At 57.4% G+C, this 22,982-nt stretch overlaps 1 protein-coding gene across 4 annotated transcripts; it reads left to right on the top strand.

The window, feature by feature from the left end:
* The first annotated feature begins 358 nt into the window (after positions 1–358).
* Positions 359–22,603, top strand: STARD3 (StAR related lipid transfer domain containing 3). Of its 4 annotated transcripts, none has more exons than XM_044248077.1 (15): positions 359–465; positions 13,221–13,493; positions 16,472–16,549; positions 16,931–17,008; positions 17,130–17,183; positions 17,581–17,698; positions 17,905–18,003; positions 18,212–18,264; positions 18,623–18,715; positions 19,385–19,447; positions 19,607–19,702; positions 20,026–20,105; positions 20,197–20,301; positions 21,359–21,452; positions 21,841–22,603. In XM_044248077.1, the coding sequence occupies exons 2-15, from the start codon at positions 13,272–13,274 to the stop codon at positions 21,943–21,945; spliced, it is 1,338 nt and encodes a 445-aa protein (XP_044104012.1). In that variant the 5' UTR covers positions 359–465; positions 13,221–13,271; the 3' UTR covers positions 21,946–22,603. The 4 variants fall into 4 exon arrangements, with proteins under 4 accessions (XP_044104012.1, XP_044104013.1, XP_044104015.1 ...); XM_044248078.1 differs by lacking the exon at positions 359–465 and adding an exon at positions 12,780–12,951; XM_044248080.1 differs by lacking the exon at positions 359–465 and adding an exon at positions 12,780–12,958.
* Positions 22,604–22,982: the final 379 nt, after the last annotated feature.

The raw sequence follows: 22,982 nt of genomic DNA, 5'->3' as shown, positions 1-22,982 counted from the left end.
CACTCTTAGGAAGGACCACAGAAGGATCCTGCTAGGGGGTGGCTGAACGAGGCAGGGAGGGAAAAGAACTTTCAAGAGTAATTGGGTTTCTCCAAAGGGACCTGTCCGCCAGCCCCAAAAGCCTCCCCTCAGTTAGTTCCCCTTTTTTCCCCCACAGTGCCAGGCCTCTGTGGCCCAACAATGATGATCCTGGGCTTCCTTCCCATTTTCCCCACCTTTAGTAAGACCCTCTCAAGCAGTCCCCACTTCCGGCCCTCCAAGCCCGGCCCTGACGCTTGGGGGCGGAGACTGAGGCGAAGGGGCGGGGCTGCACCCTACGCACGGCCCCGTCGCTCTCAGGGGCGGGCTCAGTGGCGGAAGTGGCGCCGCCGGGAGATCCTGTTCCGCTCGGAGGCGCTCCGGGGGCTGCCGAGCCGGACTGCGGCTGAGGCAGGAAGAGCCTGGGCGGTGGCTGATATGGAGCAGGTGGGTCCAGGGGAGGTCACTGGGTCCGGGTGGTACGAGGTCTGTGTCTTGTCAACGGATTCCACCTCCCTGCCCAGTGTCCGTTGTTGGTTCCGTCCGACCCTTCCCGCACCCGCCGCATCTCAGGTTCCGCCCCCTTTTCCCTGCTCGGCCTCGCTCCGCCCTGCGCGGGGTTCTGGGGGGCTCCGACGCCGACCCTCCGCGGCCCCGCCCACCCGAGAGCGCCCGGGAAGGGCGTCCCGGATCGCCCTCCCGAGACACGCTCTTCACTTTGAGGGGAGAGGCGAGGCACGAAATCTGGGTAGTGGGGGTCAGGAGTTGGATATGGGCAGGGGTCAGGGTCTCTGAAAGAGGAGGAAAACATCTACACGTCCCGATAGGTCTGCGTCTCACTGTCTTCCGGTCTCCCCCAACTTCCTTTGAAAACGGCAGTGAATGACTTCCCTAACTGACATCAAAAGGGCTCTTTAAAGAATCTCGAGTTCTTAGAGGTGCATTACACCAGTGACACTCGTTCTTAATTGATGTAATTGACACACCCCTCCCCCTTGGCGTCCTCGGCGTCTGCATCTCCTGATTTTCTTCCTCCTGTCCTGACAGTGGAGGTACCGTTTCCCCGTCTCATCTCCTCCCCAAACCCCCGCTCTATACACTGAGTTTTGATGGTCTCATCCACTCTTTTGGCTTCAGCTCTACACCACCTAGGTGCCCGAAAGGCGCCCACATCGACCTCTTTCTTCAGCGTAGTCCCTCCCCGGAGCCCCAGACTTCGGCTTCCCAGCTACCAGTGGACAGCTCCACTTCAGCGGCAGCTCTCTTGGACTGGTCTTTCCCCCCTGCAAGTGCATTCTTCCTGTGCCATCGCATCCCAGCGCGAGACCAGGAAATTGTATTACGCTTCCTCTTCTCCCTCAGTTCCCATATCTGGGGGGTGCCCCGATCCAGCTGACTTCCTGAACACGCTGTACACCTGGTCCTGGGCGTCCATCTCTTCTGGTACCACTTTGATGTGTTTCTCACTAGGATAACTGTAGTGGCTTCCTAGCAGCTTCCAATCCTGGCTGCTTGCAACCCAGTCTCCACACTAAGCCTTAGGATCCTTTTTTTTTTTTTTAAACTAAACTTCTGACTGAGCCAGCCAAGTGCCCCTTTTTATTTTTATTTAAAGATTTTATTTATTTATTTGACAGATAGCCAGAGAAGCAGGCAGAGAGAGAGGGAAAAGCAGGCTCCCCGCTGAGCAGAAAGCCTGATGTGGGCCTCGATCCCAGGACCCTGGGATCATGACCTGAGCTGAAGGCAGAGGCTTTAACCCACTGAGCCACCCAGGCGCCCCTTGTGATTTTTAAAACACAAGTCTCATAGCATTACTTTCTTGCTTGTGGAAAAAGCAAACAAGTTGGCCTCCCACTGCTTGTGGAAAAAGGTGGATCCCAGCACAGTTTGCAGCACCGTCTGGGTTCTGGCCTCTTTCCTGCCAGTCTCCTAAGTGCACCCTCAAGTCCAGTAACAAGGTGCCGCAGGATGAACTTGCCCACACCTTGTACTTTAGTGTCTCCATGTCTTTGCACACCAGCCCCTCTGCCTGGGAAGCCCCTTCTCTTATCTGCCAGGCTACCTTCTACTTGTCTTTTTAAGTGCTTAGTTCAGGCAATATGACCTCTGGGTTGACTTTCTCCCATCCCCCCCCCCCAAGACAATACTAACCCCCTGTGTCCCTGCAACACCCTGTCTTATTTGACAGAGCGAGAGAGATCACAAGTAGGCAGAGAGGCAGGCACAGAGAGAGGGGGAAGCAGGCTCCCCGCTGAGCAGAGAGCCCGATGTGGGGCTTGATCCCAGGACCCTGAGATCATGACCTGAGCCAAAGGCAGAGCCTTAACCCACTGAGCCACCCAGGCGCCCCAGTTTCCTCATTTGTAAAATGGAGGTAGCACTGCATCTACCTCATAGAGTTACTGTAAGGATTCAATGAAATAATGTGTGTGTAGGGTTTAAATCAGTGAGCACATGAATGCTCAGTAAATACATGTGAGCTGTTATTGCTTATATAAAAATGTTATAGAGCAGTGGTAGTAATTTTTAATTTCATAAGTTGCTTGAGGAATGTTGATGTGGCTGACTTCTCATTCTGTCCCAGAGCCCCAAAGCCTGGCTTTTTGTCAATAAATAAAATGCTGAGGTGGAGGGCATGGGGCTCGGGGTTTGGATTTATTGAATGAGGATTCAAGAATGAAAAAGACCCAGGCCTGATGTTAGTCTGCTCAGAAATGACTCTGGAAATGAATGAATGTTACATGACAAGCATTAATTCTGTGTGAATGTACACAGAGGTCTGGGAACCCATGGGAAAGAAGGGCCAAGAATGGCTTCCCAGAGCAGCTGACAATTAGTGAGGGACCTTAGGGCAAGAGGATGAGCTTACCAGAGAGAGGTAGAGACCAGGGTGGACTCAGAGAGTAGGCAGCTGGGTCCTCTGAACAGAGCTCTTGCAGGGGGAGGGCTAAGGTGGGCAGGAGGGCAGAGGCAGCCTCCTTTGCTGAGTTTGGGGATTCCTTTCCTTGCTTTGCCATAAGGAAGTGTCCCCTTGGTTTAGGAGCCTGTGGGGACCATGCCAGGAGGGGACTGAAGGCCTGGCCCCTGGTGTTGGGAGCAGAGCCCCTGGGGTGTTCAGTCTGCAAGCTTATGCGCTGGGCCTGTGCTTTAGACCGGAGTCTGGGCCTTTGGTCATGCTAGTTTCCCTGCCTGAAATGCTCGTCTTCCTTGCCCATGATTGATATATATGGATTCTTCAAGGCCTGGGTCAGAGGGCTCCTCCCCTTTGTGGCTTTCCCAACCTCACCCACTGCAGCCTGGGTCAGATGTCCCTTCTCTGAGGGCCCATGGTCCATTGTTTGTTCCTCCCTGAAAGTGCTGATTACAATGAGATACTCTTTTATGTATGTGTTAGCTTCCCTCACCAGACCCTGAGCCCCCGAATAGCCCCAAGGACTAGCACAGGCTCAGCGTTAAACCGAGATCTTGGGGCGTGCCGGGTGGCTCAGTGGGTTAAAGCTTCTGCCTTTGGCTCAGGTCATGATTCCAGGGTCCTGGGATGGAGCCCCCCCCCCCAATCCGGCTCGCTGCTCAATAGGGGGCCTGCTTCCTTTGCTTTCTCTCTGCCTCCCTCTCTACCTGCTTGTGATCTCTGTCAAATAAATAAATATAATCTTTAAAAAAACAAAAACAAAAAACAGAGCTCTCACACACCTAGAGTTGAGTGGGGGGATTGTGTGGGTGAGACGAGAAATTCTGTACATTTGTCAGCTCATACTTGTTCACTCGAGTGGTAGAGATTGTTGGCTCCATTTTACAGATGAGGAGGCTGGGACTCCAGGGAAGTAAGGTCAGTGTCACTCAGCAGGACCTTCAAGAACTGTCTCTTGACTCCAGGTCCATAGCTGTCTCTGAGAAACTGCCTCCGTACCCCTCCCCCAGGGGTGGCTGCCACATCTGTAAAACAAGGGACAAGCAGGGCATCCTGCTGACCAGTTGTGTATCCTTGGGAACTTTTTCTGGCTGGGGCTGATCCTGGCTTCTGCCTGGCCAGAGCTGGTGCTGGCAGGGGTCGGTACTGAACTCCCTTCTGCCTGTGGAGCCTTCCCTTGAATGAGCTGACCTGACTGAGCTCTCTCCCGGAAGATGACTGGCCCTTTCCAGACTGACCTTGAGAACTTGACCTCACTAGCTCCGGAGTTTTATCCAGTAGCACTAAGGATGGGTGGGGCCTGACTCACCAGCCCCTGAGTAGGCCAGGGGTCTTGTCAGCACCAAGCTGGGGCATCCTGGACATTTAATGGGGCCTGGTATGTGGAGAAGGCAGGGGGCCTGAGTCAGCCTTGGTCTGTTAGGGTTTTTCTGTATTTTCAGAACATCCTGGCCGGAGGGGGCAGTGCACAGCGATGAATGTACTTTCTGTTTTGGCTTGACTCTTCCCCTTTCCACTTCTCCAGAAGGAAAGGAGAAATGGAGCCTGGTTTGTGTCCTCTTAAAGTCCTCCTCTAGGAACTTCCCCAAATTCTCTGTGAGTGAGACAGGGTAGGGGCCAATAAGCCAGCTGTGACGTGGCTGATGGTAGGGGCCACTGAGCCCAGAAGCATAACAGAGCCTGCTGTTGCTGTCTGGGGTCAGCTCTCTGAGGCCAGGGCCCATCTCTGCATCCGGCAGTGCATATGGGGCCCTGTTTGGGCAGAGTCTATGCTGCACGTGCCTGGCCCAGGCCCTGCCCCTAAGACCAGATCTGTAGCCCCTCACAGTAGTCATAGCTGCTGTTAATTAAGCACAGACATTCTGTGTGTGTTATTCCTAATCCTTTCAGTAGCTCTGTGAAGTGGTCACTATACCATCCCCATTTTTTTTTAAATATTTTTTATTTATTTATTTGACAGAGAGAGATCACAAATAGGCAGAGAGGCAGGCAGAGAGAGAGAGGAGGAAGCAGGCTCCCTGCTGAGCAGGGAGCCCGATGTGGGACTCGATCCCAGGACCCTGAGATCATGACCTGAGCCGAAGGCAGCGGCTTAACCCACTGAGCCACCCAGGCGCCCCACCATCCCCATTTTATAGGTAAGGAGACTGAGGTTCAGAGAGACTCAGTGATTTAGTCAAGGGCTCACAGCCTAGTCATGAATGGTCGGTCTTCAGCCTTTGACTCCAGGTCTGATGCCCAGTCCCCAAACTCGTGCCCTTTCCCCTGTTCCAGGGTGGACATTACAGACCCACAGACCAGTTAACTTCCTGAACAGGTACCATGGCCAAGCACTGTGACTCAGGCCTAAAGTGTTCAAGGAAAGATGACTTTGACTTTGAACCTCAATCTAGAGTAGTGCTGAGCCAGAGTCCTGAGAGCTGGGGTCGGAGGAGCCTTGGCTGGTGAGGGAGAGCTTTGCCCAGGAAGTGGGGTTTGAACTGGTCTCTGAAGAACTGGAGTTCTCTCCCAGGGGAAGGAGGTCATTATAGAATGTGAAAGTGGAAGGAAGTGGAGGCTCAGAAGGGAGACTGCCAGCCATGGTGTGTTCTGGAAGCAGCCAGTGGTCAGGAGAGTATTGGGAAGGAGAGGAGCCTCGGCCCCCACAGCCGGAGAGGAGCGCTGGGATCTCTCCCAGGGAGCATGTCCTTCTTTCTTCTGGACCTTCGCTATCCAAGGAACTTAGCTTATGTCATCTTCTCTCTGCAAATTGGTGCCCAGGAAAAGGGAGGGGAGCATCCACCATGCCTCAGGTTGCCCAGGAAACCAGTTCCCCTGGCCTGCTGGTGCCTTGACTCTACGAGAGGAGAGACACCAGCAGAGGGCGGAGTCCAGCTCCCGGAGAGACAGTCTGGCCTGGGAGGGCTCCTCCTTCAGGCCTGGGCAGGGCTGTGTACAGGCACACCGTGCTCAGGCTAGTTGCTTGACACTTTGCCTGAGTATCTTCCAGAGCCTGGTACCTCTCTGGGTGCTGAGCACACAGCACGGAGCAAAGCAGGGGGAGTTCCTGCTTGTGTGAAGTTTGCATTCCAGAAGAAGACAGGTAGTAAACGCAGACCTGTAAACATATAATATGTCTGGGGTGGTAAGCTCTATGAAGAATAAAGCAGGGAAGGGGATGAAGGGTGGGAGCTAAATAGGGAGTTCAGGGAAGGCTTCTCCAAAGGGACATGTACAGAGACCAGAATGGAGGGAGTACTGCAGAGACCTAGGGGAGAACTTCAGACAGACAGGACAGCAGGTGCAAGGGTCCTGGGGTGGGAGCATGGCCATGCTAGTTATGTCCAAGGAACAGAGAAGGACCAGTATAGCTGGATCAGAGGGTTCCAGGGGAAGAGGCTGGGGAAGAGCGGGCTTGTAGGCCAGGATGGAGACTTTGGCCTTTACTCAGGGTGAGCTAGAAGCCATTGGAGGTTTGGAGCATTGGGGAAGTGTGGTCTGACTTTTACCAGGATCCCTCTGGCTGCTGTGTTGAGCAGCAGGACTTGGGATGTAGACAAGGAGGTAGTCAGGAAGGTGTAGCAGGTAAGAGGTGATGGTTTGGACAGGGTGACAGCGGGCACATACACTGGCTGGATTTTGAAGGAAGAGCCAGTAAGATTCGCTGATGGTTCGGATGTGGTGGGGAGGGTGCTGGGCTCTCCACAGGCTCTTGGTGGGTGGCCGTAGGGCCTATGGGGCCAGCAGAGGTCCGGGGTCAGCTCTGCCCCATCCTGCCCCAGGGGACTGTGGGCAGCCCTCTCCAACCTTCTGTCTTCTCCAGCCCATCCTCACCTCCACAGCTTCTGGTGGGGTGTGAGGAGTAAAGGAAAGGTGTCTGCAGGGGGTCAGTGCAGGCCGCTGCTAAGCCGCATTTTTCTTCTGTGCTAGCTCCTCAGGATGGCCTGTAGTCCTATGTTTTGTTTTTGTTTTAAAGATTTTTATTTATTTAACGGAGAGAGTACAAGCCGGGGTGGGGGTGACAGGCAGATGGTGAGGGAGAAGCAGACTCCACACTGAGTAGGGAGCCTGAGGCGGGACTCGATCCTAGGACCCTGGGATCACCACCTGTGCAGAAGGCAGATGCTCAACAGACTGAGCCACCCAGCTGCCTTGTAGTCCTGTTTGATCTGCTGTCCTGCCCTCCCTGAACCAGCTCCCTGACTGGTGACTGACCAGTGGCAGGACACAGGCAGCAGCCACCATCTTCCAGAGTCTTGGCCTCCTGCCTATCTGTGGAGTTTCCACTCACCTGGGCCTTATAGGGGTGACTTGACCCAGAACAGCCCCAGTCCTGGCCTGAAGCCATCCAACTGAGGCAGTCAGATCTCAAGACTGTGTCTTCCTCTAAAGAAGAGACAGGAATGTCATCCTGGCTGATCCTTAGGTGGTGATCACTCTGTGTCAGGGACTGTTCTAGGCCAGTGCATTTAATAAGCCGTTTAATCCTTACAGCACCTGTAGGAAACAGGTGCCACTGTTATCCTCACTTTACAGAGGAGAGAACTGAGGCAGAGAGAGGTTCAGCCGTAGTAAAGCAGGAATCCAGGGTTTGAAACTTCTCCGGGCTTGGCCTTTCTTTATTTGACAGAGAGAGATCACAAGCAGGCAGAGAGGCAGGCGGAGAGAGAGGAGGAAGCAGGCTCCCCGCTGAGCAGAGAGCCTGATGCGGGACTCGATCCCAGGACTCTGAGATCATGACCTGAGCCGAAGGCAGCGGCTTAACCCACTGAGCCACCCAGGCGCCCCCGGGCTTGGCCTTTCTCAGTTCTTTCTCAACTTCACTGATTCCTCCTGGTTTGTACAGAGATAGGGACCCCAGTGGGAAGCCTCCATGGCCAGTGTGAGGCTAGTGCTCACATTTGCTGCGGAGTACAGAATGAGGGAGATGTTGAGAGCCTGTGTCCACTGTCCCGTCGGCCTCAAGAGAAGGTTTGGAGAAGCCACACGTCTCAGAGGTGTGGGTCATTTCTGGCTACTAATGAGGCTTGGTTCCCGTACCCGGAGACCAGGGTAGCTTAGCTTTGCAGAGGAAGCTCTAGCTGGACCTGGGACAGTTTGGCTGGTTCTCTGTTGGAAGTCAGGGCGTGTTAAAGGGCAGGGGGCCTCAGAGGGAACTGTGGCATCAGGGGCTAACATCTGCTGAGCCTTTACTCTGTGGTTCTAGGCACTGTTCCAGGCACTTCACATGCATCGCTGTGTCCTTTGATGCCCCAGATAGCGGGGTCAAGACAGGTGTCCCCAGTGTCCTGTATAGCCTCTGAGGCTGGTACAGTGAGTACGTGGCACTGTTAAACTGAAGACTTGCCTCGGCCGGGGAACCCCCGGTGGGAGCTGCAGGCCTTCCGGGTGTTGAGCGGCAGAGGTGGCTGGAGCTTCTGGTCTGGGCTGTGACTGAGAGCTGGCAAGGACCCCATCTGTGCCCTTGTCCCCTAAGAGCTGTGGAAATGGGAAACGAGGGGTGCCTGCAGCAGGGCTGGGCCCCAGTGGGAAGCTGCAGTGTTGGCGGTCGGCCCTGGCACTGCCCCTTAGAGCCTGTGCGGGGAGCCAGGACAGCCCCCGCTTCCTGCCACCGCTGCACCTTGGGAATTCACCTGTGCCTGGAGCTGGAATGACTCGGGCCATTCTTTTTTCTTTTCTTTCTTTTTTTAAAAGATTTTATTTATTTGAGAGCGTGAGTGAGAGAGCACAAGCAAGGGGGGATGAACAGCAGGCCGAGGGAGAAGCAGACTCCCTGCTGAGCAGGGGGCCTGATGTGCGACTTGATCCCAGGATCCTGGGATCATGACCTGAGCTGAAGGCAGACCCTTAACCCACTGAGCACCCAAGTGCCCCGCGTTTTAACCATTTTTAAGGGCATGGTTCAAAGGCATTAACTATATCAGTGTTGCCTTTATTTAATGTATCGGAGGAAACTGAGTCTCATAATGGTTGTGTTTGCTCCAGAGTGCCCAGCTCATAAGGGCAGACTGAGACTTGAACCCTAACCTCGGAGCCCAGCTCTCTTTCAACAGTGTCAGCTGCCTACTATTGTCTGGCCCGAGTCTGGGACCCTACCCGAAAGCTCCTCTTGCAGTCTGGCCAACAGTGGCATTTCCTGGGGTAAGAGAAGGCCTGGCAGGCCCTGGGGGCCCGTGCCTGCCCCTCTTCTTTGCCTCAGGAACTGAAAGAACTGGAGTAATCTGGGGTGGATTGCCCCCTCCTCCTCACCCCTCTTTCCCTTGCAACCTGGGATGATAAAACCTCCAATTTCCTCATCCCCTTCCCCAAGCCAGTGCAGCTAAGCTTCTCCTAAAACACAGGCCCTGTGAATGTCAAGTCTGCAGCTAACCCCAGGGCGGACTCCTTCACCCCACGCGTCCTGTTCTGCGCCTGACGCCTGGTCAGGGGCTTGGGCGGAGCAGGGGGAGCTGCTTCCGGGGGTCCCTGGTGGCAGCCCTGCTGTCTCCCGCCCACAGCACTCATTCCTGCCTCCCTCTCAGCAGGATGCTGGGCACGGTGAGGCGGAGGCCAGCTGCCACCTGCTACCCCCAGGGCCAGGGGACCAGAGCACAAGTGCTTTGGGAACCACTCAGGGGAGTTCCAGGCCGAGATGATTTCGCCTCTTAGACTGGCAGGTGGCCTGATGGAGCCCAGAGAGCTTTTGAAGTCATCTGAGTGGGCAGTTTTCAAACTGGGCCTAAGGAAGTGCCCCTGGGGTAACCCTGGGGTTTGAGGAATGTCTGCCCAGGGGGACTGTCTGTGGCCACCTTCTGTTGCAAGACCCAGAGCAGTCCCATTTTTATCTTTTTTCTATTTTAGATTCTAAGTAAGGTTTTCTTTTCCTTCTTCCTTTTTCTTTTCCTTTCCCTTTTTCTTCTTTTCTTTTTCTCGTTCTTTCTTTCTCTCTCTCTCTCGTTCTCTAAGTTTCTCTTGCTTGAAGAAAAGGGTTTGAAAAAGCACTTCTCCCCTCAGATAAAGAAGCAGGGCCTTGGGGTGCCTGGGTGGCTCAGTGGTTAAAGCCTCTGCCTTCAGCTCAGGTCATGATCCCAGGGTCCTGGGATCAAGCCTCAAATCGCATCAGGCTCTCTGCTCAGCAGGGAGCCTGCTTCCCTTCCTCTCTCTCTGCCTGCTTCTCTGCCTACTTGTGATCTGTCTGTCAAATAAATAAAAATCTAAAAAAAAAAAAAAAAAAAGAAGCAGGGCCTTGGTGAGGACTTGCCGGGTTACTCAGGGTTAGTGGCTTCCCCAGGACTGGCGCTCAGGTCTTCATCCCTGACCAGTACTCCTTCTACTGTATGTGTTCTTTGGTTTCTGAGCAGCTTTCATGGTGGAGGGTGATGTAGAACCACCCCCCCACGCCCCCTTTCTCTTGGCCTGCTGTCCCCAGCCCTGCCTGGCTTCCACACACCCCTGCGTCTGGAGCTCTCCCGGATTCCCCCAGCACCTTTGCTCTCAGCCCTCATCTGCGTCTCTCGCTTCACCGAGGACGTCTGCATGTGTGAGTGTCAGTGCCGCTGCTGCTCCCAGAGGAGGGGGGGTGGTCTCACACCAATCTGCTGCCACCCGGGTCCTGTCCCCAGGGAGGGAGAGAGGAAGGAAGCTGGGGACAACGCCAGACAGACTTGGGAGCAGCCTGGGAGGAGAGAAGCCACAGCACCCTGCAGTGAGATCGAGAAGAGGGAGAGGAGTGGATAGGGAAGATCACACACACACACACACACACAAACACACGCGCACGCACAAACACGGAGGAAGGCGCGCGCACACACACGGAGGAAGGGAGCGTGAGACTGAGCTGATGGCGGTGCAGACAGACTCACAGATGGGGGAGACTTGGGGAGGAAGACCCATCAAGATGGTCACGGGAGCGGGATACAGAGACACAAAGATAGAAAGGCGGTTTGGGAGAGACAGGAAGGAGGAAGAGAAATGGAAACAGGTCTGGCAGCAGACAAGAGGGCCATTAAAGACACGGAAATGTCACCCACCCTGGAGCCATAGCCCTGTCACAGTGAGCGATGCACTGTGCGTTCTGTCTGCCACCAGGTCCAGCTGACGGATGTTGGGGGGTCACATTGCCGGCAGCCTGTCACATCTCCTCTCTGACCGCCTCCTTCCAGAGCTGGGCCCGGCTTTCCTTCAGTGCCCTCCACATGAGCCGGGCATGGCAACCCCAAGAGTGTGCTGTTGGGGGGTGGCCTTGTGCGGCTGCCTCTGCTGAGAACAGCCCGCTCCTGTCCACTGGGGCTTGCACGGAGGCAGAGGGGTGGATACACTGGCTTGCTCAGAATCCCCTGCCAGTCACAGATGGGGAGCTTGCTCGGGACCTGATAGATTGAGGGGCCCCAGAAGGTAGTAGACATGACAGAGGTATGAGGGAATAGCAGATCGGGGCCGGGGGGCACTGGTTAGGTCTTGCCTTCCCAGGACCCAGAGACTGACATCCAGGGTTCTCCTCCCACTAGCCCCCAAGCCTGGCTCTCTGGCATGAGAGGATTCAGGGAGACTCTGACCGAGCCCCAGAAGCATGGGCACCACCACACTGAACCTGCTTCCTCTGGCTCTGGGCTCTTTGCCAGCACATGAGTGGAGCAGAGACCTTGGGTCTGGGGACTGTGCAGCCGGCAGAGAGTCCTCCAGGCCCCTGCCTTAGTGTTCATAAGAGTTTTGGCCCATGGTCGCACAGGCAAGGGGTAGTTCGGGCCGTTGCCCCTTCAGTCTTGGCTGCCTGCACTGTGAACTAGAAGGCCCCTTCCTGCCCTGCATGGGCCTGAAGCACAACTGTGGGCACAGGGTTCTGTGGGCAGTGGGGCTCAGGCCTCGCCTCGGGCCGCGGCTGGTTCTCTGTCGAGGTTCGACCCATGTCGCGGCAGCATGGCACGGAGCTGAGGACCAGGACACCCGCTGCAGTAGCCGCCAGCAGGCAGTTGTACAGCCTTCCTGGGTGCCGGGCCCTGTGCTAGGTGCTGGGAGACGGCAGTGACCCGGCCGGGGGAAGCCCTGCACCCGGAGAGTTGGCAGAACAAGGACTAAGACGCTGACAGATCATGACAGGCTCAGGGTCCCTGTCATAGAGCAAGACTGCTGTCCCTGGGGCGTGGGTATGGGGCAGTTCTGAGGAGGAGAGGTCTTTTTATTTTTTTAAAGAATTTTGTTTATTTGACAGAGACAGGGAGAGAGGGAACACAAACAGGGCGTGGGAGAGGGAGAGGCAGAATTCCTGCCAAGCAAGGAGCCCAATGCGGGGCTTGATTCCATTACCCCCGGATCAATGACCTGAGCCGAAAGCAGACGCCCAATGACCAAGCCCCCCAGGCGCCCAAAGGAGAAGACTTTGGAGCTGCTTGTTGGAAGGACTGGGGAGGGGAGAGCTAGGTACAAGGTCCCAAGGCAGGACCTGGCGGCCACACTGAGGGACTGAAAAGAAGGCCAGGGTGGCTGTGGGATGGGCGGTGGGGTGGTCGTGAGCCCTATCTGCCCTGGAAGAGGAGCTTCTGGAAGAGCGGGTGGGGCCGCCGGGGCAGGGTCTGGGCTGGAAGGCTCTGGAAGGCGGGCTGTGATCAGTGTTTGGCAGACTTTCCTCTGCCTATTGCGACAACTCTTTTCTCAGTTGTCGCAGGGTGAGAGAGGCAGACTCACCCCGAGGGCTGGTTGTCACACCAGGGGAGAGGATAGTAGTGGGCCTGACGTGGGGGCAGTGGGGGGTGGAGCTGGAGAGAAGGGACCAAGATGTCCTTCCTTCATACCGCTGTCCCGGCACACAGCACTCAGAGACGCTGCTCTAGGAAGTCCCTCCCAGTTGCCATGGATTAGGGGGTGGGAGGGTAGGGCTGGCTGCTGGGAGGGAATGTGGCTTTGTGCTTGGCAAACAAAGAACAGAGCTTGGGGCCCTCTTCTCCTGGGGGGTGGGGGGCAGGCCTGAGAGGCTGTTGACAGGACCAGAGGCTGAACGTCCAGCGGGCCTGGCAGGAGTAGGCTGTGCCCTGAAGCAGCGGGGAGGACCCCAGAGCCCTCCAAGGGTGAACTGTGGGTTGCTGGGCTTTGCGGGGCAGGAGTTGGTGAGGAGGAGTGGGGGGGGGCGCTCAACCCCTTCCAGCTCAGAAGTGGGGCTGCTGGGGAGAATTTGGGCTTAGAGGGCCCTGGGCCACCCTGGGGTTGGGATGTGAGGGGGGCAGATGCGTTTGGGAGCAAACGGCGTTGGGGGGGGGGTGCAGAGGGAAGGAGGTTAACTAACAGGACCTCCAGGCCCTCACCAGGCTGCCTAACCCAGCCACCCGCCTCCCTGCAGCCTTGCAGCTGAGGCCCCGCCTTCCCCCCCGTGAGGTGGGGGCCCATCAGGATGAACAAACTGTCTGGGGAGCTGGCCCGCGACTTGGAGCGCAGCCTGCCCGCCGTGGCCTCCCTCGGCTCGTCGCTGTCCCACAGCCAGGCCCTCTCCTCACACTTCCTCCCGCCCCCTCCGGAGAAGCGCCGCGCCATCTCTGATGTCCGCCGCACCTTCTGTCTCTTTGTCACCTTCGACCTGCTCTTCATCTCCCTGCTCTGGATCATCGAGCTGAACGTGAGTGGACCCCAGACTGCACTGGGGGTGGGGGTGTCACCTGGGCCTTCCTCCAGCCATAGCTGCTGCTACAGCTACCAGAGGATGGTCTCTGGCGGGGGTTAGATTTCCCGGTAAAATGAAGAGTGGGAAGATAGGAACACCCGTTCTCATCTTCCAAAGAAAGGGGAGCTCCGAGGGCTGGAGAGTCATTGTCGAAGGTCCCTTAGCAAGTAGGTGAAGAAGGGCAGAGTTTGAACCCGGACCCTCAGGCTGCAGGGTTCACACCCTTGACCTCTGTGCCAAACTGCCCTCTAGTGGACACTTGTGAAGAGGGCGGAGAGAGCCCAGTGGACCGTGCTTGTATGGTTGAAACCTTTGTCTTCTTTCTGGCTTCTGTTGCTCTCTGGCTCCATTCAGTCATTCCTTCATCCATCCACTCACTCAGCAGTTTTCAAAGCCTTGCTGCTTCCGAGGCGCTGTGCTAAACGCAGAGGGCACGGTGCAGGGCCAGCCAGTGAAAACTCCCAGTTCCTGGTGGTTCCTAGCTCCCCCTCCCCATTTTGGACACAACTCCAGTGCCCCCCAGTTTGGGCTCAGCAGCCTGGAGGTGGGGCCGCCTCTCAGTGCTGGGTCCACACCCTCCTCCTTGGCGTGTGGTGCGGGGCCAGCGGGCCATGGCACCTGACCTCCAGGCGCTGACGGCCCCGAGCAGGACCCCACCACTGTGGGAGGAGCTGTGAGAACAAAGCTCCCAGGCTCCGTGGGTCTCAGTGTCTCCTCTATTCACTGCGGCATGTCAGTGAGGGACTCGGCTTCTCTGAGCCTTCCCTTGTTTTCCTTCTGCGGAGCGGGTCCGAGTGCCCTTGCTCCAGGTCTCAAGCTCTGATGACAGGAAAACGAGGAGTTTGTTGATGGAAGTGAGGAGTTCGGGGAGGGGCTGGTTTAAGGGTGAAAAGGACAAGTTTGAGGTGTGACAAGTGTTTAGGGAGAGGGCTCTGGGGGTGATTGTCCTTTGAGCACATAGATGAACTGGCACCTTCAACAAGATTGAGCCATGGGGGACCCTAGGGACCCTCTTTACCAGTGAGAAAGCTACGGCCCCATAAGATCCAGGGCCATTTGAGGAGCTTCTGATGTCTTAGGCATGCTTCCTTTTTAACATTTTTTTTTTTAAGATTTATTTATTTATTTATTGGAGAGAGACACACACAGAGACCTGGGGGAGGGGCAGAGAGAATCTCAAGCAGACTCCGCCCTGCATGTGGAGCCCAGCGTGGGGCTCCATCCCACAACCCTGAGAGCAGGACCCCAGCCGAAACCAAGAGTCAGATGCTTGACGGACTGCACCTCCCCAGCGCCCCGGGAGGCATTCTTCCTTTTGAAGGTCCCAGCCAGCATCAAAGCAAGCACTAAAAGTTACCCCCAGCTCTCATTCAGTATATATTTTCTTGCCAGCAGACAGCTGAAAAAATTTTGATAATTTTCCTTTTGAAATTATCTGAATGTACTGGGTACTGGGTAGAATTGCTCAGCAGTCCTCGTGCATACTTGGGAATTCTTGCAAACCGAGAAGTCTGGTTTCCAAATTGTTTTCAGATGTAATGAAAAGTTCAGAATGCTGGGCTTAGCCGTTCGTCGAGTTAGCCATCATGTTTCACTTGATAGACATTCAATTAAAATGTGATTAATTTTTGGTTTTGTGGCTTTATTTTCATGTTTTGAAGCATGTATGTTTTTAGTTCTTGAACAGGTCGGGTGTAGCCCAGTGGCTACAAGGGCCCCAGCAGGGTCTTACGGCCAGAGACTGGCAGGGGTCAGGGCTTGGCTCCCCTGAGTCCAGGACACCATAGCCATCAGCACCTGCACGTGCCCAGGCAGGGGGAGACCTCTGAGGGGCTACAGCTCTTAGGGCTCGGAGGAGCTGTGGAGCCCAAGAGTAGGACCAGGCTGGGGTGGAAGGATGTCAGTGTGGGGGGTGGCATGGGAGACTCCACAGGGCTCAGGGGGGTCTTGAGGTCAAGATGCACAGTGGGGATGTTCAGAGGTGTTCATGTGTCAGTGAGGGGGCTGCCTGGGCTACTGGCTTCTGCTCTAAGCACTGCAGTCACCTGGGAGCTTCACAAAGATTCCAGACGCTCAGCTTGCTCTGGGATTCAGACTCAGGGTTCTGAACATCTAGATGTCAGTAAGCACCCCCTGCACACCTCAGTTTGGGTCACCTGCTAGGGGATTAGAAGCTCTCGTCTAGGTGGTCATGAAGGGTTCTCACTTTGCAGGCTCCTGGGCTCCATTTCCCAGAGTCCTCTTGTTTCCTCCCTTTTGCAGGGGGCTGGCGGAAGCCGAGGCCATCCCTCCTGAGAAATCAGGCTGCAGCCTGGCTCTCGGTATCTGTCCAGATCCTCTCCCTCCCCAGCCAAGGTGTCGAGTCCCATCGAAAATATATGGGTGGCTGGGGCAGGGACGAGTCTGCTCGCTCTCTGTTGCTAGCCGTTCCTTCTAGCAGCCTGATGGATTTTGCCCATTAAGCACAAACCTAATCAATTGATTTGCCACCTGGGGCTCTGTCTGACACCACTGCCCACCCCTGGTCCCCATCACCCCAGATGGACAGTTGGCTGGGAAGATGAAGCACTGTAGTGGAGAGGGGGAGATGAGATTATGTGAGGGGCAGGCTCCCAGCACCCAGTCAGCCAGCCCTAACTGCCTGCACGGGGACTGTTGCCTCCCCTGCACAGCCCTGAGGCCCCCCATGCCTCCCCCTCCCTGGGCAGCGTGCCCACAGGTGTCCATGCTGGAGCCAGGCCCTGCCCGTCCGGGTTGCCCCGGTGCTTGGAGGAACGAGATTAGTGCTGGGGTCTCAGGTCCTCCCTTGGTGCTTCAGGGCCCTCCTTGGGCAGTGGCTTATCACTCCCTCTGCTTGCTCGCCGTTCCCAGAGGTGAGGCACCCTTGGGGACTTGGTTCTGCCTACAGAACTGCTCGTATCTCCCTCTTCCAGACCAACACAGGCATCCGGAAGAACCTGGAGCAGGAGATCATCCACTACAACTTTAAAACTTCCTTCTTTGACATCTTTGTGAGTGGACTTAGGGAGGGGGCCATCGGGGGCAGCGGAGGTGCAGGGATGTGCCTCTGGCTGGATTCTCTTGTTCCTGCAGCACACATCCTAGTCTGATCGGGGACACTTGGCTCCCACCCTCAGGAAGCTCTTCCTAAATAAGGCCCTCCCTTCAGAGAGCCTCAAGGGTGAGGAGAAGACTAGACCCCTGTCCAAGAAGGTCACATCCGAGTCATCCCACAAGAAGCACTGACTCAGTCGTTCTCTCCTGAGGCATCACACCCCATGTAGAGAGAACCTGGGGGAGCGGGGCGGACGGGGAAGTCAACCTTCAGCAGGAGCAGGGGGCATTGGCTAGCCCATGATGGCTTGTGTGTCCCCTGCCCGCCTCCCCACCAGGTCTTGGCATTCTTCCGCTTCTCGGGACTGCTCCTGGGCTACGCGGTGCTGCGGCTTCGGCACTGGTGGGTGATTGCGGTAAGATGGCCCTCTCCTGGCAGCGTGTGGGCCCTGGCGGGGCTGGTGCGAGGCGCAGCGTGGCAGAGGACTCACTCCCCAGCTCGTTTTCCCTCTCTCCCTCCTTCCCTCCCCTGGGCAGGTCACGACGCTGGTGTCCAGCGCGTTCCTCATCGTCAAAGTCATCCTCTCTGAGGTCAGTGGCTCACGGTCAGGCTGGTCTGGTGGGCCTCTCACCAGAGGGAGGGATGGGCTTCTCCCAAGAGGGGACCCGTTCTCCGATTTGGGGCATCTTTCCCTGTTGTAAGGTTGGGGTGAGGGGGAATCCTGTCCTTGATATTTCCAAGGGAGCATCTTCACTGGCTTCCTCCACCTGTCCCTCTGCAACCCCAAGAACAAAAAGTTCCTCTGCCAGCCTATCCTCAGTTTATCCTGCCGCAGAATTCATTAAGCCACCTTAGAGGCACGTGCCACACGGGGTCCCCAAGCAGCCGGGCCCAGGAGTGGGGTGTGTGCCACAGTTGGTAGCCCCAAGAGAAGACTCTGCATTCGGGTGACCCTCTGCTGTGGAGCTCAGCCCCCTCCCTCCACAGCTGCTCAGCAAAGGGGCATTTGGCTACCTGCTCCCTATCGTCTCCTTTGTCCTTGCCTGGCTGGAGACCTGGTTCCTTGACTTCAAAGTCCTGCCACAGGAGGCCGAGGAGGAACGATGTGAGTCCTGGGGAAGGGGTGCAGGGAGGGTCATTGCAGCCCCAAGAGCGGAGAGTTTCGGGCATGAGAGCCAGTTCGGAGCTATCTTGGCAACTCTGAACAGCCTCCCGGAGCCTGAGGGTGAGCTTGGAGTGGGGGGACCCCAGGCTGCTAAGGCATGGCTGTCCTTGTTCTGGGACAATGGCTGCCTGTGTCTGCTCCCCCAGGGTATCTTGCTGCCCAGGCTGCTGTCGCCCGTGGACCCCTGCTCTTCCCTGGTGCTCTGTCCGAGGGCCAGTTCTATTCACCCCCAGAATCCTTTGCAGGTGAGGGCCGGTGGGTGAGAAACTCCTTCAGTGAGGGTCTTCATCAGGAGCAGGTTGGCTGGGTCTCTTCGTTCTGTTCCTTCTCTCAGGCCCTTGGGGAAGGCGAGCACCCCTCTCCCTATCTATCCCCCCGCAGTCTGGTACCCCACCACCTCCTCACAGGCTGTCCCCACACCTTCCTGTTGTCATCTGTGCTTATTTTCCGAAGGGTCTGACAATGAATCCGATGAAGACATGGGGAAAAGAAGCTTCTCTGCCCAGGTATTTGGCTCCCTGCCCCCACCCGATCTTTGGAGTGGGCAACCCCCCCGGAGAAGGTGCCAGTGCTGGGCTCAAGCCGAAGTGGGAAGGGGCTTCCCCAAAGAGGGTGGACCTCAGGCAGCCCGAGTGCCAGTCAGCGTGCCCCTGAGTGTCTGCCCCACCATCAGTCAGGCCCGCTGGGCCGGCTCACACCTGGGGCCCAGAGGGGAGCGGTTCAGCCATAGCACCTGGGGCCCCGATGGGGCCCGAGAGACCAACCCAGACTGTGGGTATGGAGTATGTGGAGAAAGAACTGGCCACAAAGCAGGTGGTGGGCGAGCCCCAGGGTGATTCCTTCCTGCCTCTTCTCCTGGGCCAGGAACGGGAGTACATCCATCAGGGGAAGGAGGCCATGGCGGTGGTGGACCAGATCTTGGCTCAGGAGGAGAACTGGAAGTTTGAGAAGAACAATGTAAGGAAACTCTCTCCCATCTGACCTGCCCATGTCGTGTTGAGAGTTTTTGCTTGCTTTTCTGAAGCCCAGGAAGCCCATGGATGGCCCAGGTTGGAACCCTATTCCTGTGCCAGGAGAGGGGGCTGGGCCCCTGGGGTCACTGCTTAGCAGGAGGTGGGGCCGGACTGGATGTTTCCACTGCGCCCTCCTCTGACTGCTGCCCTGCCCGCACCCATCCGTGGCCCCCTACTGCTCTCCGCACTCAGCTCTGGCTTCGAAGGGGAAGCCATGCATTGGCCGTGGTCTGGGTGTCTTGTTTCATGAGCAGAACCATATTCTCTAAAGAGATGGCTGTGAGCTTAGAGAACGGGGACACGTCCCTGTCCCTGTGTGTGGCCATTCCCTCTGGCGGCCCAGGACGGCCTGGAGACATGGGTCATCGCAGTTGTAACTGCAGCTGTGCTTCTGTCCTTGAATGTGACAGCAAAAGCCTTTCTCTCCTTGTTGCTGGATGTTTGTCAGAACCACTGTTTTTTTTTACCGGCTGCCAGAATATCGCTGAACTCCTGGAGTTTTCCACCCTGAGCTGTTACAAAGCTGCCCTGTTGGGGCGCCCATCCCTTCACCACTGGCCCACTCCACCTGCCCTCCGCCCACCTCCCTGTCCCCCTTCTGTCTCTACCGTAGGAGTACGGGGACACTGTGTACACCATCGAGATTCCCTTTCACGGCAAGACCTTCATCCTGAAGGTGAGGGAGGGAAGCAGGGGTCCTGGAGGCTCCTGGTCTGTCTGAGGTATCAGCAGGGGGCTGAGGGGCCTTCTAGCAGGTTTGTCCCCACCAAGAGGGAAGGGCTGCTGTGCCCAAGCACATCTGGCCCCACTCAGCTCTCTGCCCGCCCTGTCCCAGACCTTCCTGCCCTGCCCTGCCGAGCTGGTGTACCAGGAGGTGATCCTACAGCCCGAGAGGATGGTGCTGTGGAACAAGACTGTGACCGCCTGCCAGGTGAGCCAATGGGGGTGCCCAGCCTGGCCACCCCTCAGGGCAGAGCGACACGGCAGGGCAGGTACAGTCATCCCCCAGCATGACCATGTCCTCAAACTGTCCTGTGCCTCAGCTTCCCTGTCTATAAAATGGGATGATGGTAATGGCACCTCCTGGAAAGGGAGCGCGCAGACAGAGCTCAGCCCAGGACCTGGGAGTGGCTGTTAATAAAGGGACCTGGGCAGAGAAGAGGCTGGTCTGGGGGTTCCCTGAGGTTCTGAGACCCTGTGCTTGGGGTGTTCCTGGGCTGGGCTGTACCTCACATCTCCCCTGATGGCCTTTAGATCCTGCAGCGAGTAGAGGACAACACTCTCATCTCCTACGATGTCTCTTCAGGGGCCGCGGGCGGGGTGGTCTCCCCCAGGTGAGCCCCACCAAGCCCCTCCTCTCAGGCAGGACTCCTGCCCTTGCATCCTGGGCCTGGCTCCTGGCCCATCTAACCCTCCCGCCCCCAGGGACTTCGTGAACGTTCGGCGCATTGAGCGCCGCAGAGACCGCTATCTGTCCTCGGGCATCGCCACCACCCACTGCACCAGGCCCCCTACACACAAATATGTCAGGTGAGCCATCCCGGCTGGCCCGTCCCCTGGTGGCTTTGCGGGCAGGGTAGGGAACAATGTGGACCTCTGGGCACTTTGTCCTGCCAAGGCCGCCTTCCAGCCCCCTGTCCTGCTGGGCTCTGCCCCTCCCAGCCCCTAGGCCCCGCTAATCTGCTCTGCCTCCTGGAGACTGGGGGATTAAGGGCTGGAACCACACGGCCTTCCAGGGCAGCTCCAGGGACAGCCCAAGGCCAGGGAGCAGTCCAGAAAAGGGGGCTGGGAGCCACGAGGTGGCGCTGGTCCAGGCGATCTGAGCAGAAGGCTCTGTGTCCTGGAGCTTTCCCTCCCTTCCGCTGCCTTGCCTCCCCCCCCTCTCCCCGACACCACCCACCCCGACTGCTCAGAAGTCCCCACAGAGGAAGAGACATTTCAGTCTTCCTGTCCCACGTCTTGGGGCATCCTCCAGGTCTCAGGCTGTCACCCTAGACCCCAGTGCTGCAGCCGACCTTCTTCCCGATTTCTCGCTCTCCCCGTCCTTCTTGGGGTTCCACAGAGAGCACTGGGCGATGAATACGAGATTTGACACATCAGACCCACGGGTGACCAGCGAGCCTCTTTCTGCGGAGTGGGCTTGAGCGTGCTCAGTGGGGCTGTGGGGGAACTGCCCAGTGATGGGTTGTGCCCTGCCCTCCTCCTGGGAAGGCGCCCCCTCTGGGATCCCCCAGCACTGTACTGCGAACTGATTTGAGAAATGCGAGCAAATGCACGCAAGGCCCACCCCTCCCTGCCCTAGAGGACCTGCACAGAGAGGGTGACGGCTGCCACCAGGGGTGTGCAGACATCTGCAGGCTATAGAAGGAGGAGCTGGGCCTCACAAGGTGCAGGTGGAGGACTGTATCCTGTGGCCTCCGGGATACTTGTTCTGGGCCCTACTCAGGCAGAGTGGCAGTGGCTAGCTAGACCAGTAGTTCCCTTACATCTTTCACCCCAGCCCATGATGGGCCAGGAATGGGGTGTGGGGTCAGGTCGGAGGCCTTTCCTGGCTCCAACGTGCCCCCCTAATTGTGCTTTCTCGTAGGGGAGAGAACGGTCCTGGGGGCTTCATCGTGCTCAAGTCAGCCAGTAACCCCCGAGTCTGCACCTTCATCTGGATCCTTAATACAGATCTCAAGGTGGGGGTGCTGGGACTCTGCTGGGGGATCTTGGGGGCGGTCACCTGTCACACTCAGGACCTCACCTACTCTGCCTCCTCTCTTGTGCTCAAATTGGGGACCGGGTCAAGATGCTCTCCCAGGTTGCTGGAGGGCCTGTACATGCCCTCACTTCTCCGGGCCCCACAGAGCGGTGGCTGGCTGCCAGGCCGGCCCCTCCTGGGTGTGTTTGTGTGGCCGGAGCCAGGAGCCGGCACAGTGTGTTCTTCCTGTCGGGGGATGCGGCAGGGGGGGTGGTTAGGCTGCCTTCCAGAGCTGCACCTGCAGCTCTGACCCAGGGGAGCCCCCTCCTCCCACTCCTGCTGGCTGAGGGCAGGCCTTCCCGAAACTTCTTCCCACCTTCCCGCAGGGCCGCCTGCCCCGGTACCTCATCCATCAGAGCCTCGCGGCCACCATGTTTGAATTTGCCTTTCACCTGCGGCAGCGCGTCGGAGAGCTGGGGGCCCGGGCGTAACTGTGCCCCCTCACCACCCTGCAGGGCAGGGTCCTGTCACCACAGCCTTCAGAGCCAGAAAGGGAGCCAGCAGGGCTTCCCGGCACCCACAGAGGACCTGGCCTCGAGCACTAGGAAGGAAGACGTTTCCTCTTGGTGCAGCCCCTCGGGCCCTGGCTGCCACTGTCCTCCATGCTTTGCTGTGCCTGGGAGCCATGGCCGTGAGCAAGTTGTGCAGTCAGGCACCCGGGTGCCAGGGCTCTGCCACCAAGGCCAGTGGGGTCTGCTCTGCTGATGTTTACGCAGGGACTGGCCTGGCCTCCAGGAGGACTAGATGCAAGATGCCCCTGCCTGGCCCGGGGCAGGATCTGGAATGGGAGGGGCAGACCTGGCAGGAGAACACCTGGGCCCCGAGCAGGATGGAGGTCAGGGCGGCCTGGTCACCTACGTTCAGGTGCCGGAGCCCCTTCATCTGCCTGCTCTCTCGTCATGCTTTTTTAGGATTATTTAAAGGGTCTGGGACCTTTTTCCCCATGCACTTGTCGGGGAACGGGTGGCAGGTGGGGTCGGTGGGTGCAGGCAGTGAATGTCTGCCGCTCCCGGTTTCTCTCCCTCCCCCAGGGTTCCTTGGGGACCTTTGTAATTTGAGCCAATTATTAAAAATGAACTAAAAAAAAAACGGAAAGAAAAGCAGCCCCTCCTTCCTGGCCTCTAGAGGGAAGGGGGGCAGCACCGTGGAGGGGGTGACAGAGCCAGACCGCGGTCACACCCTCTCACACCCTTCTGGAGCTGGCAGGAGGTCAGAGCAAGGGGGTGTCCCTGTTCTGGGAGCCCCCTGCTTTCCTGACTGGTCCAACTGGACAGATGACTGGTCAGAGGAAAATGCCCCAGCCCCTCAGCCAGGCCTCCTGGGAGGGAAGGTCAGTGGAAGGTCTCCTGCCCAGGAACTTGGGGGAGGTGGGAGTGGCCCGGCAGCATCCGAGGCAGGCCTTGACTGTCCTTGGGATCCCACAGCCAGTCTGGGAGTGGGGCCTGGGCTTCTGGGTCCCTGAGGCACC

The sequence above is a fragment of the Neovison vison genome, chromosome 5, assembly GCF_020171115.1.
Source record: "Neovison vison isolate M4711 chromosome 5, ASM_NN_V1, whole genome shotgun sequence".
NCBI classification, from domain to species: Eukaryota; Metazoa; Chordata; class Mammalia; order Carnivora; family Mustelidae; genus Neogale; species Neogale vison.
This window is presented reverse-complemented; position numbering and strand designations above follow the sequence as displayed.